The following is a 17155-nucleotide window of genomic DNA, read 5'->3' as shown; positions in this document are numbered from 1 at the left end:
GGCATAACCTTCTGATATTCCCCTTGCTTGGTGTGAGACACATTTTCCAGTGGTCAGTATGCCAGGTGGCCTCGAGGGGGGTGAATTTTGGGGTGGGATTGCCCCAGCCCTGCCTACTCTGGAGGCCTTAGCAGCTCCTGAGCATCTGCTGAGGCCCAGGGCTGAGCCATGCAGCCGTGGCACCACGTAGCTATGGTGACAAACCTGGATGCTTTATTTAGTTCCTGCTTTTCCTCCAGAACATCTGCATTTCCTGGCTGGTGCCTGTTCCTCCTGCAGCAGGCTGGAGCTGAATCCATTGCCTGTGGATCAGATACTGTAGGTGGCTGTGTTTGTGTGAGCAGCACAGACAACCCCAGCTCAGCTCTGTTGCTCTGGTGGTTTTGTCTCATCTTTGTGTTGCTTTGAAAGGCTCTAAAAGCCTTCACAGGGCTGCAAGCGCCTAGTCTGGGTTTGAGTGAGGTAGAATTCAGTGCAGCAAAGTGCTCATTTCCTCTGTCTGCCAGGGCTGTGCTGACCACAGGCACCACAACCAGGCTGTGAAGCAAACACAAACACACTTTGTAAGGTTTTTTGTTCTTCTGTTGACTACTTTTGTAGTGTGTTTTTACTTTTTCTTCCCCTTGAGCTTGTTCTTATCTTTGTTCCCTTTTTCCAGAACAGCAGAGTTTAGAGGACTTAAAGCTTCAGTGGTATTTAGCTTGTAAAGAGACTCATGACAGTATATCCTCCAGATTAGCTGGGAGACTGCTCCTCATTTTGTCTTCCTAATCAGGGATGAAGCTTTATTTGTACTCTTCAGGGATGGAAAGAAGAAGGGCTGGTGCTGTTTTGTGTGTGCAGTCAGGAGAGATGTGTCAGAGTAGAAGGGTTTATAAATAGTCTTAAGGTTCTTCTGGCAGCATCTGCCCATGCCTTATCAACTCCTGTGCACTTTGCTTCTGGACCAGAAGAATGCACAAGGTCAGCTTTCCTCCTCCTGGTCTAATAGACTTTTACTGGAAGAGGAGGCTGCAGCTCTGCATTAATCAGCATCTGGATTGATTTCCAGGCCCTGAGACCTGAGGTTGGATCCTCAGCAGTTTGTTTTCTTACTTCCATGACCTTCCCTTGCTGGGACAGTGAGAGGATGCATCCTGGTGACAGTGGGATGCTTTAATTCTGCTGTGGCAGGGGTCCCCAGGGCTGTCTGTGCCCTTCCAGAGGCCTAGCCTAGATCACGGGCTCAAGATTTGCCTGCAGAGGGAGTTTGTGAGTGGAACAGCTGGCTGAGTGCAGGGAGAGGGAGAAGGTCCTGCCTCATTTAGAGATTGGCCTCACACTGCTTTTACAGTGGTTGTTAAATGTTGATCCAAGTTGGAGACTGAAGTAGAGTCCAGGTTGAGTCCATTAACCTTGCTGTTGGATTTCTTCCTGCTTCTCCAGTCCCAAAGCTGAGACTGTCCTGTGTTCTGAACTCCAGGAATTCTTCCCTGGAGCTGTGCCTGTCTGGGATCACTGGGTGTAGGGGCTGGGGGTTGTGAGGAGCTTAGGGCAGATCCATGATCTCCAGTTTCTGGGTTTTTACTTGATGTGATTTGAAAGGGTTTTGAAACTGTTGATGTGCTGCAGAGGACACGATAACCCTGTCTGTGCATGACTGTGTGGTGTCTGTTCTTACCAGTTTAATACCTGATAATTCTTGATGAGGGAACTTCATATTTTAGGAATAATTTCCTCATGGAAAGGGTTGTCAGGCACTGGAAGGGGCTGCCCAGTGAGGTTTGGAGCCCCCATCCCTGGAGGTCTCCAAAGAACACCTGAGCATGACAGTCAGTCCTCTGCTCTGGGTAACAATTTGGGGATCAGCCACAGGTTGGACTTGGTGATTCTGTGGCACCCCTGTATGCACACAGCAAATCCTCTGGGAATACTGGGGAGCAGAGGTTAGAGCTGGGCCTCCTGAAGCATTCCCTGGCACAGCCTCTCCCATCCCTGCTCGCAGATAAACTCCAGGGAAGTCTTTACCCTAAATGGCCGCAAGCGGCGGCTGCTGCAGGCAAGATGCTCCAGGATGACTTGCCTGGTGAATAGAACATGATGTTTTGTCTTGCTGAAGCCTCTCTTCAGTGCAGGACTTGAGCCACAGAGCTGCCACGAGTGACTCAGAGCTGAATGTATGAATGTACATTTTCAGTGAGGACACCTTCTGTTTTCTTTCAAATGTTGCCCCAAATGCGGTCATTTTTCATTGAAGTAAAAATTCCTTTAGCTCGATTATTTTCCTTCTGCCTTTTTCATGGCTTGAGAACAACAGCTCCCTGTGCCGTGGCTGTTTGTGACTACTGCTCTTTTAATCATTTACCTTAAACTTTTTATCCTGCTTGTACCAGTTTCATCTGGTAAATGCCTTAAATTTCAAAAACACTTTGAAGTGTGGTTTTTAAATAAATCGGTGGGGGGAGTAGGTGGTGTCCTGACTTCCTTGTTTCTTACTACATGAATAAGAGAACTCTACCAATACTTGTCCCCTAATCTTCATGGGAGAGCTCTTTGCAGCCCTATTTCTTAAAAAGAAAAAAAAAAGCCAACTCATTTGGGAAGCTCAGCTGTGAAAGCATCTGATCATCTTATTAATAGGTTCTTTAATTAGGTGTGGGATGTTTTTTTTTTTTTTCCCTCTGAACTTATTTCTTTTTCTGTAATGTGAGGAGAAATTCCATCTGAACATGAGAAAACTCCTTTGCTGCCAGGGTTGAGCTCTGGAACAGGTTGCAGTGGTAGGGGGCGAGGGGGGGGGGGGGGAAGGTGTTGTAGAGTTTCCATCCTCAGAGACCTTCAAAACCCAGTCCAAACAATCCAAAACTCTGAGGAATTGGGCTCTGACAGGGGACAGGGAAGTTTTCTGGAGCAGTTTTTGGTATCACATGTGCTGTGGTGATTTATCTCTTCCATGACCTTTGAATTGTATGTTCTCACCTGCAAGGCCCTTGCAGCTTCCTGCTTGTACTAGGATGTGTCTTTCCAGCCCTCACTTCCCAAGTGTCCACCCAGATGTATCCCCTACCCTTGTGTTCTCAATGTGTCCTTGTGGCTCTCCCCAGCACTCTGCACTGTTTGCTTCTGTCCTGACTTTCTGAATTCCTGTTTGACAGTGAGTGCTGCTTCCCAGACTTTTCTGGTTGCTGGTGATGGGCTCCTCCTCTTACAACCCATCTCCAAACCCTCATTCTTCGTGCAACCTGTTCAAGACTTCACAGTGCAGGTGCTTCAGGAGCAACAAGAGATCATCCAGTAAAAGCAAAACTCCTTGTAGTGTTCAGCTATGAGGGTTTGTTAATGTTCAGTAGGTGAATATATTCCTGGAACCTTCATTGGAGAATATCTTGGATGCTGCTGGATGAAACTCTCAGGGTTCCATTGGCTCATTTCTGAAGAATATGGCAAAATTTTCTCCTTCCCTTCTGTTGAGTTGTGAAGCTTCTGAAAGGCAGTGGAGCACAGAGGGCATCCCAGGAGACTGTTTAAGGAATCCACCTCCCTTTCTCACAGAGGGAATAGGGATAAGCTGTTTTTCCTGTCCCCACTCTGCTCACCACCCACCCCAGCTACCTCAGCAGATGATCCCAGAAGTCCAAGTCCTGGCCAGGGCACGGGGATGGGCAGCAGGATGACTTCTTTGGTTGGTTCTCCCCTGCTGCACCTCAGAATAGAATTCCACTAGACCGGAGGATCTGGGACACTGAGCAAGTGGACGTACACTGTGCCTGAGGCTTTGGCTCTTCCATGGAAGAGGTTCAATGAAATTATCTCTGAAATGCAAAATCTTGATGTTCTTTGCTTGGAGAGTTTCTTGGAGCTGTGGTCGAGGGCTGGACAAGCCTCAGTCCCTGCCCTGGGAGGGAGGGATGGGCTGCACCTGCAGGTGGGAAGCTGAGAAACAGACTGGAACAGGTCAGCAATGGGATTGGGATTTTATGCTGAGTTTCCTGTGGCTGATGGAGCAAATCCTGCCTGGAGCTGCCAGGACTGGACACAGCATGGCTGTCAGGGAGGGAAGGGCAGAGTTTTGTGCTTCTTGGCTTTGACTCAGCTGAGAGTGTCTGTGATCACACCTGGACTTTTTTTCTTCTTTTCAGGGATGCTTGAATACGATCCAGCCAAGAGGTTCTCAATACAGCAGATAAGGCAACACAAGTGAGTGTTCTCTTCCTGCTCCTCCTGTACCTGTGCTCCTGCTCTCACTTTCTGTTTCCTTTTGGCAGCAGACACATGGAAGTCACTAGATCTCCTTCCTCCAGCTCTGCTGGGGCTCTGGCAAGCTCCACTTGGCTTTTTTCCTCCTATTAGAGCATCCGGTGAAGCACTGGAATTGCTAACCAGTAAATAAGGATTATGTTGGAAGTCTGTGGCATGCCTGCTTCTGGATAATTAAGGGTTCTGGATAATTTTTTCCAGAGGCCAGCAAGTACTAATGGAGCAGAGCAGGAGGTCCTGAAGGCTGTGTTATTGTAGTAGGACTGTTCAGTAACGTGTGTTAGTTCTGGCCACTCTGGGGACAAAAATATCCCCTGGTATTTGCTCCATATGGAGTCAGTATGTGGAAAAGCGTTCCAGGACAATAGGATTTTTTTTTTTTTCTTTCTCTTGGATATCACAGTCCTCCCTCCCCCATATCCTCTCCCATTTTCCATGCCATAGTCAGGGGGGAAATGCCCCGTTATCACTGAGGGTTTTTTTAAGGATCTGTTTGAACATGCAGGCTCCAAGCAGAGATTTCCTGGGCGGATAAAAGTACAAGAACAAAAAGCATCATGAGGCTGCTTCACTGCGGAGGCTGCATTAGCTTATCTCCTCTTGGAATGGGAAGTGCTTCTGAGGACAGGCAGAGCTGCCTCTGGACTGCAGCTGCTTGGCCTGTGAGCCTGCCCTGATCCTTTTGGGAGCTGTAAAAGCAAGGATGTGATCCAGGGTGGTGCCGAGCCCACTCCATGCTGCTTTCCTCTTGTGTCTTTGGAAAAGCCACATGCTGTCAGGTGACGGTCCCTGGGAGGTGCCCAAGGAGCCACAGCCAGAACCTGAGAGGCCTGAAGTGCACCAGGGTTCCACAGGGAGTGAATGGGACCAGCTCCAACAGGGATTGGAGGGACCAGGGTGCAAGCAGAGCTGGGCTTATGGCAGGGGTTATGGAGCTTCCCAGGCGATTAATTAATTGTAAGGACAACTCTTTTGTAGTAGCCAAGCCCCATGGCTGGGCTGTGTCAGGGGCTCTGGGCGCTTACGGGCTCTTCCATTCAAGGCTGCCTTTCTCGCACGTGCCTCCCAGTACCAGTGGCCATGACCAGAGGGGATCAGCTTGCCATGCTTTGTCAGGAAGCACTGCAAAGAAGCAGAAATTAAGTCTGTGGAGTCATCAGTAGGTGTTGAGAAAAGCACTAAAAGCACGTCCCTTCCTGTGGCTGCAGTGGCCACCCCTGAGCTCAGGAGCTGCCCTGGGCCCTCATGGGTCACTGCCAGGTGATTGAACTACTTCCCCAAATCCAGATACTCCATTTTGCCCTTTTCCCTGGTGGCAGTGATTTTTTGTGTCAGTGTTGCCCAGCTGGAAGCACAGAGGGGTCTCCAGAGATGCTGCCTGTAGTTAGAAAGCTGAAGAAACTGGAGCACACCTCTGGCACAGGGCAGCCACCGAGCTCCTCAGCTGCTGTGCCGAGGCTTTTTGTCCCACAGCACCGAGAGGAGCTGAGGAGGGGCTCTACCTGCAAACCCAGGAGCATTTCCAAGGCTTAGGCTCTTATTAGTTTTGTGTGAGCTTAGCCAGTGCTTCTTAACAGGCTTTTCTCCCCTATTAGTAATTGCCTCCTTCCTCCTGCTGTGGCATCTAGTAATTGCATCAAGCACAGCAGAGCTTGTGGCCTGGGCCTTGGATGTGTCTGTTTAGCTTCTTTTTGTGCTAAAGAATCCAGAGCTTGGTTCTCCTGCCTTTTCTTTAAATAGAAGCTTAGCCCTGATGCTTAACCTGACCCTGGGTTTTTTGTTTTTTTTTTTTTTGGGTTTTTTTTTTTTTTGTAAATGGAGCACAGCAGTCAGGAACAGCAGGCAGCCATTCGGGTATTGGCAAAAGGGGTTTGGGAAAGCACTTTAGTAAGAAGACATTTGATTTCTAGAACCCTTAGATTTCATTTATTGGGTTGAGTAAATCATTAATGATTGTGGGTTTCTCTACACTCCTCCCCCCAAAAACATGTGCTAAGGACAGGAACTAAACCAGAAAAACATCAAGCAACTTCCCCAAGCTGCCCTGCTGGGATGGATGCCATCTCAAACTAGAATCACCCTGTGCCTTTCTATGCTGCTGGAAGTCTCCTTTTATGTCTTTGAGCTGCAGTTCCTGGGGACTCACTCATATGGACAGTCGGGATTATCAAAGTGCTCTGAAATCAGCAGGAATCAGCCCTGGGCCCCAGGCAGTGGTTTTGCACTCAGGCTGCTGGACCAGGCTCGTGTCAGGATGGTGGGAAGGGGCAGTGTTCCCCTGCCCTGTGGGAAGGGTGATCGATCCCAAGGGAAGCATCAGAGGGCAAATGTCCTGCAGCCACAGAGTTGGGGTTCAGGATCCATCCTTCCCCACGTCCCCTTCCATAAAGTGTGAAGGCCCTTGCAGTGGGATCAGGGATAAAATCAGTGGCTCAGGGACACTGAGAAAGCACCAAGGGAGCACAGAGTGCTCTTCCATAGGGAACAGAGCTGCAGGAGGCAGGGAAGGCATCCAGGCAGCCCAGCAATGGTAATCCAGCCATTCCTCCCATCATTCCTGTCAGCTATTCCAAATGCTTTTGCCCTGCAGCAGCAGAGGAATGCTGGAGGAAGAGTCTGCTGAGTTTCATCCCTGCCAGCTGCTTTCCTCCCTCCTCACTGCTGCAGCTGAACTGCATCAAACTCCTGTCTCTGCACTTTTAGTAGAGTGGGACAAAGCAAAATGCTGCTCTGTTCAACCCAGTCTGTGCAGAGCAGGCCTGGAGCTGGAAATGGAAATGAGTTAAACTTCTCCCAGCCTGTCATCTCAGAATTTAGGAACTGCCAGAAACTGATCCCCGAAGTAGCAGTGGAAGAGCCTGAAAACCTGCTTTCCCTGGAAGGATCTGAGTGGGATGATGTTCAGTGGAAAACCAGTGCTCATAGCTCAACTCTATGAATATTTGAGGTGCTCCTGGGATGGGGATTGTAGGGCAGGGAGGAAAAGCTGCCAAGAGCCTGGGAGTTCCAACCTCCTCCCTATGGATTATCCACCACCTCCCCTCTGCCCTGTGCTTTTGCTGAAGGACTTCTTGCTCATACACTGCATTTTGTTACTAATTCACTGACTTGCTGCAGCACTTAAAGTGATGAAATGGATGCAGAATTCTACCTCTGTCCCTTGTTTCCAAGGTAACCATCTTCCCTGTCTACAAGTGTCACACTTAATTTGTTCAGGCGCAGATCTGATTGCAGGAGTTCATAGCACGAGAGGGGAGGCACTTCCACCTTTTGTTAGTGGAGGTGAATATTAACCTGCGGGCTGAGGTCTCCTCCTGCCCTCCTGGAGCTGCTGTGCTGCCTTCCCCAGCTCCTTTGGGGTTTGGAATGTGGCTCTGGGATGCTGTGCTGTTTAAACCTGGGTACCAAACCCCTTGGAAATCTGTGTGGTGCTGCTGAGGGCTCCTTTGCAGGGGCTGACTGTGCTCCTGGGCTGTGTTTGAGGGAGGGAGAGGGGCTTCTCTGAGCCTCTGCTGCTGCCTGTGCACTTGTGGGCTTTCCCCATCCCTTATCTGTAGTGCCAGGCAGTGATCTCCCCTCAGCAGGACACAAAGAAGCATTCCTCTACCTTCCTGAGGCACCTGGCTCAATCTTCCTGCCCTGTGGTAGCATATGGAAGGGATCTTTCTTTTTTTTACCCACATTCTGCAAAACAGTTTTGTAATGTGGTGTGTTAAAGGACTGAATCTTCAGAACTTCTTGTAGGAGCCTGAGCCATCCCTGCTACCTTTTGTCCTGACACCAGCTGGGAGAACCTGCTGTTTTTATACTTTCGTTTGTTCTGAACCTGACTCAAGAGCTTGGACATCTCTTGATCCAACAAGAGCTGGAGCAGTGATTGCAGGGACACTGCTGTGTGTGTGTGTTGCCTTTCCCTGGGACATTGTGTGCCTTCCACAACTGCCTGTGAGGGAGCTGAGCTAAACTGGAACCCTGTTCATTGCTGCTTGTGGTGACAGTGACCTTCCAGGGAGCTCGAGGCCCTTACATGGCATCACAAGAGGTGGAGAATTGCTCATCCTGACCCTGGTTGGCAGGGCAGGGATCTGCAGTTTGGCATCTGCTCTCAGAGAAAACCATCCCTGTGCAAACCAAGCCAACTGCAATGTTTGTGACCCAAATGGGAAGTGAATAGCTGGGAGCGTTGGAAAGCTGCAGCTGTGCTTACAAGATTCTTATTTTAACCTTGCTTATACCAGGACTTGAAAAGAGCAGAGGGAGGACTTGTGATGGGAGATCTGAGCTTGGGAGCTGCAAACCAAACGGGCTCATTAAGCACTGGGCAACCCAGATTCCTCTTTTCTTTCAGTCCTTGACCCTTGCTGTCTTATCTCCCTGTGGCTGACAGCAGCTGTCCGGCCACTTCTGCCTAGCAGGATCACAATTAACGCTTGTGCCGCTGCTGGCCGGGGCTTCTGAGCTTTGCAGGTGCCTCAAGGAGCTTGTGGAATAGGAAGAAATAATCCCTTACTATTGCTGCCTTCACTCTCAAGCATTTCTTAGCCACTTCCAGCCCTTTGAAACATAGACCAGAGAGGAGTCTGCCTCTTGCAGAGGGATGTTCTGCACAAGGGGTGCTTCTGAGATCCAAAATCTTTTCTTCACCCTCAAGGTTAAAGCAGCTGCCACAAGCACCAGGTAACTCTGCACGTGCCAGTGCAGTTGGCTCAGAAAACATCCCTGAAACTGGGAATAACTGGTGGAACAAGGCACTCATCAGCAGAGCTCTGACCCAGTCCATGTTTTGGGTGGTGGTGAGGGCAAGGTTGAGGAGGGGCTTTATCTCATGGCCATCACTGACCAGAAGCTGCTGCTTTCTGGCTCAGGCAGTGGCTTCCTGAGGCAGATGAGGGTGTTCCAAAAGCCAGTGGTCCTCACCTGAACAGCAAATCTTCAGTGACAACCTCCAGCACCAGCACAGAAAGCAAAATGTCTGTCCCTGCTGGAAAATCCTTGCCAGGAAATACTCCACTACTCCATACAGAATTGCTCAAGGCTCCTTCCAAGAGGTCTTTGAGTTTTCTTAGAACTTCAATGGATTTCTCTTTTCACTCTCTATCCTCATTACCATATATGCATATGCAAGTGTTTGAAATCACCTCCCAGAGGATGAAAGCATAATGACTGGAGTACAGTGATTCAGGTTTCTGCTGCTAATAAAAACCTATTTTTACTCTCCTGGTAAGTAGGACAGGAGGGAAGAGTGAGGCAGAGCTGAAATACAGCAAAATAAAAACACCAGTTGCCATAGATTTCCAGGCTTTTTCCCTTTAAAATTGTCCTTTCAACAGCAGTCACTCTGACCTTCTCCCGAGGTCTCTGGTGTGGAGTTTGGATCCCTCAAGCCCCAGTGCCCCTGGCAAAATCAGCTGGTTGCTGGTGGTTCCTCTGCCCCTGTGCTGCTGATCCTGCCAGGCTGGATCAGCCCAGGCTGGATTTGCTGTCTTGGCAGTCGCTTCCTCAATGAACACGGTCTCCAAGGAAGGGAAATGGATTGATCCGATTAGGAGAGTGGTGTGCCACGCATGCCACCGAGAAAGCCATCCAAGGAAGCCATCCATGGCATCTCTGAAGGGCCCTGGGCCAGAATCCAGTTAAGTTGGTCCAGCAGCTGGGATGGGCTTTGTTTAACTCCTGTAGTGCCCCTTCAGAGACTAGAGGTGACAATTGCCAGATGAGATCTGAAGCAGTTCCTGTCCCTCTCCCCGAACAACACCTTCCTTCCTGCAGACAAGGGGCTGCAAAACTCCATTACTGCAGAGAAAACAGTTTAAAGATGCTAATGGTGAAGCAGTTTCTGGATGAGAATTCACCCCTCCCTTGAATCCTGCCTGATTTGTCCCAGTAGCTGCATTTCCATTTGTTTATCTCCTCACTCCTCGCTTTTCCTGATAGTTTTGTTAGAATCCCACTTTTTTTAGGCCGGCTGTCAAAGCAGTGTAAGACTAGAACAAAATGATAATTACAGCTCTGCGCAGGAGGTGCCTTCAGCCTTCCTTCCTGAATGGAATTTGGAACTGGGGTGATAAAAACCAGATGGCTCAGGTTGGTGAGAGTTCTTGGACTGGCTCAGGCCCTCCTCCGTGGTTGGAGGCCAGGAGTTAGGGGATGCCAACTGCAGGGTGGGAAGCACTTGTGTCCCGTCAGGCTCATGTGGGCTGGAAAGTTGTGTAAGAGGTACCTGAGTCTGGAGGAACTTCTGCTCCCACCCACGTTTAGGGGGTCACTGGGAGTGTGGAGTACTCCAGCAGCACTTCTAGGAAAGTTTGGGTGCCCACATGCAGTACTGGGAGATGTCCCAGACAGTCTGGAGTCAGAGCTCTGCTATGGGAGTACGATGAAAACCTAAGAGGTTTATCCCATCTGGCTCTGGGATGCTGCTGGGAAGCAGCCTGCTGGATTCCTGATCTGATTAAGAACTGCTTTCAGAGGCGATATCCTTTCCTGGCCAGATGGCAGCACAGGGTTTGGTGGTGATAGGAGTCCCTTGAGACAGGGCGGGGTGATAAAAAGATAAAGTAGGAGCATTTCTGCTGTGGCCTTTTTGCAAACTGGCTTTTAGAGGAAACTGCTGCAGTAACTGCCCCTCTCCTCAAGCTGGGAGATCCTGCAAACTTGTGTCTGTTGGGCTGGATCACTCTCAGCTTCAGGACAGGGGAAGTTCCTTCTATCCTGCTTGCTTGGATAATAAAACTCTGGCAGCTCTGCTGATGTGTTTTGACTTTCAGGTAGTTTGGGCTGGAGTTGGTGATGGAGAGAATGGTCCTGAGCTACCCTCTGTGCCTGTCCCTCTGTTCCTATCCTATTCCCAGTGTGTCCTTTAGCACACCCCAATACTGACACCTGACCAGTCCTTTTGGTTTCTCCTGACCTGGCATGGGTGGAGCTCCCAGCTCGGAATATTCAGGTGGGCTGGGGCCATCCTCATTGGAGGACTCCTGCATGCCTTGTGCACTGACCCAGCTCTGCCCTTGGGCTCTCTGCAGCTGGTTTAGGAAGAAACACGCTCAGGCAGAGGCGCTGGTGCCCATCCCTCCCAGCCCCGAGACCAAGGACAGGTGGAGGAGTATGACGGCGGTGCCTTACCTGGAAGATCTGCATGGCTACAATGAGGAAGAGGACGATGACTTGTATGACATTGAAGATGATATCATCTACACTCAGGACTTCACAGTACCAGGTAGGGGAGAAGTGGCTGTAGGAGATTTTTTGTGTTTAAAGCTTTTTTATGAAAGGCCTCTAGGTCTGAATAATCCTTTCAGCAGACGAGATTCTCGGTTGTGGAATGGTGTGAGTGAGCCATGATGCTCTAGATGCCTCAGTCCTTGATTTGATCAACCAGGATGCCCATCCCAGTGTTAGCCCTGTGCCAGCTTCTTCCCTTCTCCCAGGAACAGCTGCTGCTGGACTCTGTAGTTAATTCTTTGGTCCAGTTTTGCTAGAATGAGTTATTTGTGAACAGAGCCCTGAAATTACTCTGCCTTCCGGGTATGTGGCACACTTGGGGGATCCCCTGCATGCTGGGAGACTGGTCCCAGCCTGGTTCTTGCCTTCCTCAGCTCCATGTCCATCCCAGCCTGGCCACTGCCAGTGCTCCCCAGCTCCATGTCCATCCCAGCTGAGCAGGGTGAACCCCACGCAGGCAGTGTCTGAGGTTAAGGATCACACTGGGAGCACTGACACCAGGAATTTCACCCTCCTCATAAAAACAGCACCATTTAAACCCAAATCACAGCTGTCATGGCAGATGACAGGCAGATTACTGGAAGATCTTCCATGTTCTCTATGTAACTTGTGCTGTTTCAGAGGGATTAGAGACCTAAAGGATGAGAGGGGTTGGTGAGGTGGGATGTGCAGTGTTTGTGGTGGGCAGGAATCCCCTCAACACTGGGAACACACTCGTGGGAGGAGCAGGATGAGGAGGGTCCCAGCACAGACCCTCGGTGGGTTTGTGAGGCATTGCAGAGGTGGGGGCAGCTGCAGAGGGAATAAATGTGAATTTCTCCACCAAAGTCTTCCTGCAGCATCCTTTTGAACCTGCTCAGTGCTGCATTTCTAGCAGTGATTCCATATTAAAATATAAATTAAAAGCCCCCGTGCACATGGGGGATCAGTTCAGCTGTGGCTCTGCTGGGCAGCCAGAGCAGGAGTGTGAGTGACTCATGGGTGGGGGTGGTTGTTGGATTTGAGGCGGGGAAAGAGGAAACCTCATTAAATCCTGTGTTCTTCAGAGGAAGAAGGGGCTTTGAGGAAGTGCTTTCATTTTTAAAGGGTTATTTAAAGATTCATGCAGCTCTGTGGGGAGATGTAAATGTTCCAAGCCCTTGGTTCAATCGGTGTTAAACATCCCATCCAGGGAAGTGCTAGGAGAGGATGGAGGAGAGGATTGGCTGTGGCCTGGAGGCAGAATCCTCAATCCTCTCCCCCTCTTGTGCAGTGAAGGGATGTGATGATCCTCCTGGTCTTGCTTTTGTGCTGCCTCAGGTCTAGAGGCTGAGGCTGAGCTCTGCTCTTTCCTGTCCTACATTAACCCCTCCTCTGCTGCAGCCCCATCCTGCAGCACCTGCTGCTGGGTTTTTCAGTCTGAGGCTGGAAAATACAGCCAAGACTGGAGCTTCTGAGCCAAGCCTGGTGCTCAGGAAGCTGCATTCCTGGCTGCTCATGGTGCCTGTGTGCTCAGTCTGACAAACAGCGATTCAAAGGCTCTTTGCGGTGATACTTTGAAACCTTTTTTGGTGCCTGAATGAGCTGGATGCGGAGCCATTAAGGATGTGAGGGGCGGCAGGGATGAGCAGCCACGTTCCTGGTTCCTCTTTCAGCTCTCCCTTTATTTATATTATTTTTAGCCCTGCTCGTGGTGAGGGTGAGGTGGGCAGGAGCTGCTCGGGCAGACACAGCGCTGGGTCAGCGGTTCCGCGGGGGCAGCAGTTGCCAAGACTTCAGCCCGTGCTGAATTTTTATTTTCATTAATTTGAACGTCAGCAACTGTCATTGGTGAAGGAGGTAAAATTAGCTCACGATTCACCTCCCTCCTTGATATCCATAACAGACTCCCGGGACTGTGCTTTTGAAGCAGGGAAGGAGGGGAGGAGGGAAGAGTCACACAAAAGACAAGTGAGCTGTTTGGATAGATTCTTTTTCCCTCCCCAGTCAGAAATGTTAATTGACTTGGCCCGAGTTCAGCTGAGGGAGGGGAAGGAGAAGTGCTCAGCTTTGCTCTGAATGGGGTTGTTTGAGGCTCTGCAGTTGTGCTGGTGGGATGGAGGGATGGCAACAAAAACCTGGAGCCCTGGGGTGCTGCAGCCAAGCAGTGCTGGGCTGGGGCTGTGGCCTGACCCATGGGAGCTCCATGCCTGGAGGCTCTGGGGCCTGTGTGTTTCTTCTAGAACTTGGACCCCTGAGCCCTTTCCAGCCATCACTCTTCCAGAGGGGTCAGGCACTGGAGGAATCCATAAGCAAGGCCATGAGCTTTGTGCTCCTGAGCCTCCTGCTGTGCCAATCACTGCCAGAGTACTAGAGGCACTGGCAGAGGAGCCCTGTGTTTGTCCCCCCTAGCTCCCAGCAGTGGGGTGATGGTTGGCGCAAGCAGAGCTGACGTCCCACCCGGCCTTGGCAGAGAAAGGATTGAGCATCCTTTAAAGAAAATTATACATAATCGTCTTACAGCCTTTGCTTCCACTCAAACCTCTGAGTCATAACTGAAGGGCCCTGGAGCGTGACGTTCCTGCTGGAAGGAAATTGCCTCGGCTGGATCCGGTAGGGGGGAGCCAGGGGCCTGACGAAGCCTCTCTTCAACCCTGTGTTTGGCTGGGGGCTGCGCCGTGTTCCCGGTGGGAGCACCCCGGGATGCAGCCACATCCCCAAGTGAGGGGATGTGACCCAAGCCCCGGCTGTGGCAGCAGGAGATGCCTTTGGAAATGGCTCTTCACCTGCTTTGCTGAGTCACAAGGAGCTGAGGAGGGAGAAGGGGTGAGGACACCCGTGGGGTGTTCCTTCGGGGGACAGCGACACAGCTGAACCCCAGCCCTGCCAGGAGAGGCTGCGCTGCCCCATTCTGCAAACACACCCAACCCCTGGTTGTACCCCAAGTTGGTACCTGAGGCTGGGACCTGCAGAGAAGGCAGGAGGAAGAGGAGTGACCTCATCCACTGCTGCCCCTCTGCTCCCCAGAGGAGCTGGGCTGCTGCATGAGGTCTGGGGCAGGGCACACAGTCCAGGGAGGAGGGCACACTGTGTCTGTGGGGCCAAACCAGTCCTGGAGGGGAGTGGGGCGGGAGGTGCAGTCTCAGGCTCCCAGCCTTGCACATCCCAGGTTGGGGATCCCTCTACTGCGCTCCTCGCAGCCGCAGGAATGGGTTCGGATTTCCTGCAGGAGCAGGATCCATCCCGGGCACTGGGAAGGGGATGCTCCTTTAGAGTCTGCTGCCACCCCCTCACTGTGGCCGTTCCCTTGCAGGACAGGTGCCTGAGGAGGAGGCCGGGCAGAACGGGCAGAGCCGCGGCAAGGGGCTGCCCAAGGCCATGTGCATGAACGGGACGGAGCCGGGGCAGCTGAGCGCCAGGGCCAAGGGCGAGCGCCGGGCCAGCGCCTCCTCCAACCCCTCCCGCAAGGCCTGCTCCGCCAGCAGCAAGATCCGCAAGCTCTCCACCTGCAAGCAGCAGTGAGCTCCGCCCAGGTACTGCTGGGGCACGCCGGGGTCTGCCCCACGGAGGAGGGGGATATCTGAGCCTGCCCCAGCCATGGGCACGGGGAGGGAGTTGAGGGGTGTTTTGTAGTCTGGATTCTGAGCATCCCTCTGCAGAGTCCCTGGTAGCCAGGGCCTGGATCTCCTGTGGTGCTGGGGGTGCAGAGCCCAGGGGAGACCCCCCCCATGCCCTGCTCTATTCTGCCCTGTCATGTGAGAGGTGCTGTAGTGATCTCTCTCCCCTCCTGAGCTGTGGCTAGGCTCTGCCATGACACCCCCTTTCCCTGGCACCAGGGCCCCTCTGCCCTGCTCCCAGCCTCACCACCTACCTGGATTTGGGGAGCACAGAGGGATGCTGAGCCCCAGGGTGTCCCCCAGAGAGGCCCCCATGGGACCTGCCCCTGGCCCAGGAGGTGGCCCTGTCACCCATGGCCAGGCCACTGCCATGCCCAAGCCACTTCCAGGGGAAGCTGAGCCCACTCGCTGCTTCTCCCCCTCCTTCCGGCTCCCTCCTCCCCAGCTCCAAGCCCTGTCCCCTCCTTCCCACCCCTCATTCATAACGGAGCCAGCAGTGACTCATGTTCAGCCTCATCCGCCCCCGGCCTCATGCTCGTCACGGCGCTGCTGGGGCTGAGCTCTGTTATCTCCTGGATCACGACCAGCTTTGTGGTGTGAAAAAAGCCCAAAATATAAAAGCCGGATCCTCCCCCTGCAGCTGTCAGAGGCCCGTGGCAGCTCCATCTTTAATTCATGGGGGCAGTGAGTCACCTGCGGGAGTCAGTGCAGCCAGAGCCTGGGATGGGGCTCCCCGGGACCTGCTGCTCCTCCTGCCCCTTCCCGCTCAGCTGCTGCTGGAAGGGGAAGCTCCTCGAGGGCTGCCCGAGCCTGGCTGGGTCCCCTTAGCCTAGAAACCTTCTGAAGGAAGGGAATGCTTCCCTCCTTGGCATAAAACATTCCTTGGCGCTGTTTTCTCCTCAGGGGTTTTGCTTTGGGTAGGTCTGGGCTCACCTGGCTGAGGGACCACAAGCTGTGAGAGCTTCCAAAACCTTCCAGGGACAGCACAGGGATCCTGGGCCCCTCGCTCCCATCCAGGATTCCAGAGGGAGTCCCAGGGCAGGGCGCAGAGCAGGAGTAGAGCCAGCACCCCAAATTGGGCAGCCCCTGCCACCCCTAACCCCCTTCTCTCTGTTATCCCCACAGCATCCCTGGGCCCAGGCCAGCCTGTGTCCCCCTCCTTGCCCCAGCTCTGCCTCTCTCCTGGGACTGGACTGTGCTTGCAATCCAAAAGGAAACCAGAAGAAACCAACCAAGGAGCCCAGCCCCCCTTCCCTCCCCGCACCCCCTGCTCTGGCCAGCGTCAGGACACAAAGCTGCAGTGGCCAGACCTTCCCCATCAGACACCTGGAAGTTGAACTCTGCGGCTGCCAGGACGCTGCCCCCTTCCCCCCGATCACTCTTTGCCAATCAAGACACTGATTCTGTTTTAAATTTTGTGGTGGGAAGGGTGGGATGAGGGGTCGGGGGCTGGGACCCTCTCCCTCCCCCCTGCCAGGCCCCCCAGCCGTGTAGAGTCGTGCAAAGCCATTGCCGTGCACTTTATGTTTTAGACTACTGTTATATATTATATATTTTCCTCTTATTTTTGGGGTTTTTTTGTTTGTTTGTTTTTTGTTTTGTTTATATTTGCGGTATATTTAGAGATTCCTACACATCGTGATGTGTTAAAATAAACCAGATGAGGAAAAAAAAAAAAAAACAGGTATTAAGACAAAGCAGAACTCTATTACACCTGCATGCTGCACGGGGGCTCGGAGGGGCTCAGAAGGGAACAGGGCCCAGGAAGGGCTCAGAGCTTGGGAGGAATCTGGGCTCCAAAGGGATCAGGGCGGTGGCAGCCACTTGGCTTTTTTTCTGGGTTTTTTTGTTTGTTTGTTTGTTTGTTTGTTTTTTTCTTGCTTTTCTTCCCCCCCTTTTTTTCTTTTCTTTTTTTTTTTTTTCTTTTTTAAAGAAAAATAAAGTGAAAACAGCAGGTGGGTTTCATGTCCTTCCTTCTGCAGCAGGTGGGGTCAGGGGTATGACCAGCCCCTCCTCCTCCTTTTCCTTTTGGAAAGGCACGGTCCCCCAGGCAAACCCTACACTTGTGGGGCAATGCCAGGCCCGGAGCCCTGCTGCCCCCAGCCCCCACCCCCCCCACA

The 17155-nt window shown here is 52.0% G+C and overlaps 1 protein-coding gene across 2 annotated transcripts in view; it reads left to right on the top strand.

The window, feature by feature from the left end:
* The window catches only part of STK11 (serine/threonine kinase 11), a 31982-nt gene extending 14993 nt beyond the window's left edge, over positions 1–16989 (top strand). For both annotated transcript variants that reach the window (XM_053999449.1, XM_053999448.1), the window contains 4 exons: positions 4119–4176; positions 11262–11455; positions 14732–14951; positions 16161–16989. In XM_053999449.1, the coding sequence (XP_053855424.1) occupies positions 4119–4176; positions 11262–11455; positions 14732–14940 (461 nt within the window). In that variant the 3' untranslated portion in view covers positions 14941–14951; positions 16161–16989. The remainder of the gene's footprint in view (positions 1–4118; positions 4177–11261; positions 11456–14731; positions 14952–16160) is intronic.
* The last annotated feature ends 166 nt before the right edge of the window (positions 16990–17155 follow it).

This window comes from Vidua macroura, chromosome 26 (assembly GCF_024509145.1).
Source record: "Vidua macroura isolate BioBank_ID:100142 chromosome 26, ASM2450914v1, whole genome shotgun sequence".
NCBI classification, from domain to species: Eukaryota; Metazoa; Chordata; class Aves; order Passeriformes; family Viduidae; genus Vidua; species Vidua macroura.
Note: the sequence above shows the minus strand (reverse complement) of the source record. Positions and strands in the feature narration are given on the sequence as shown.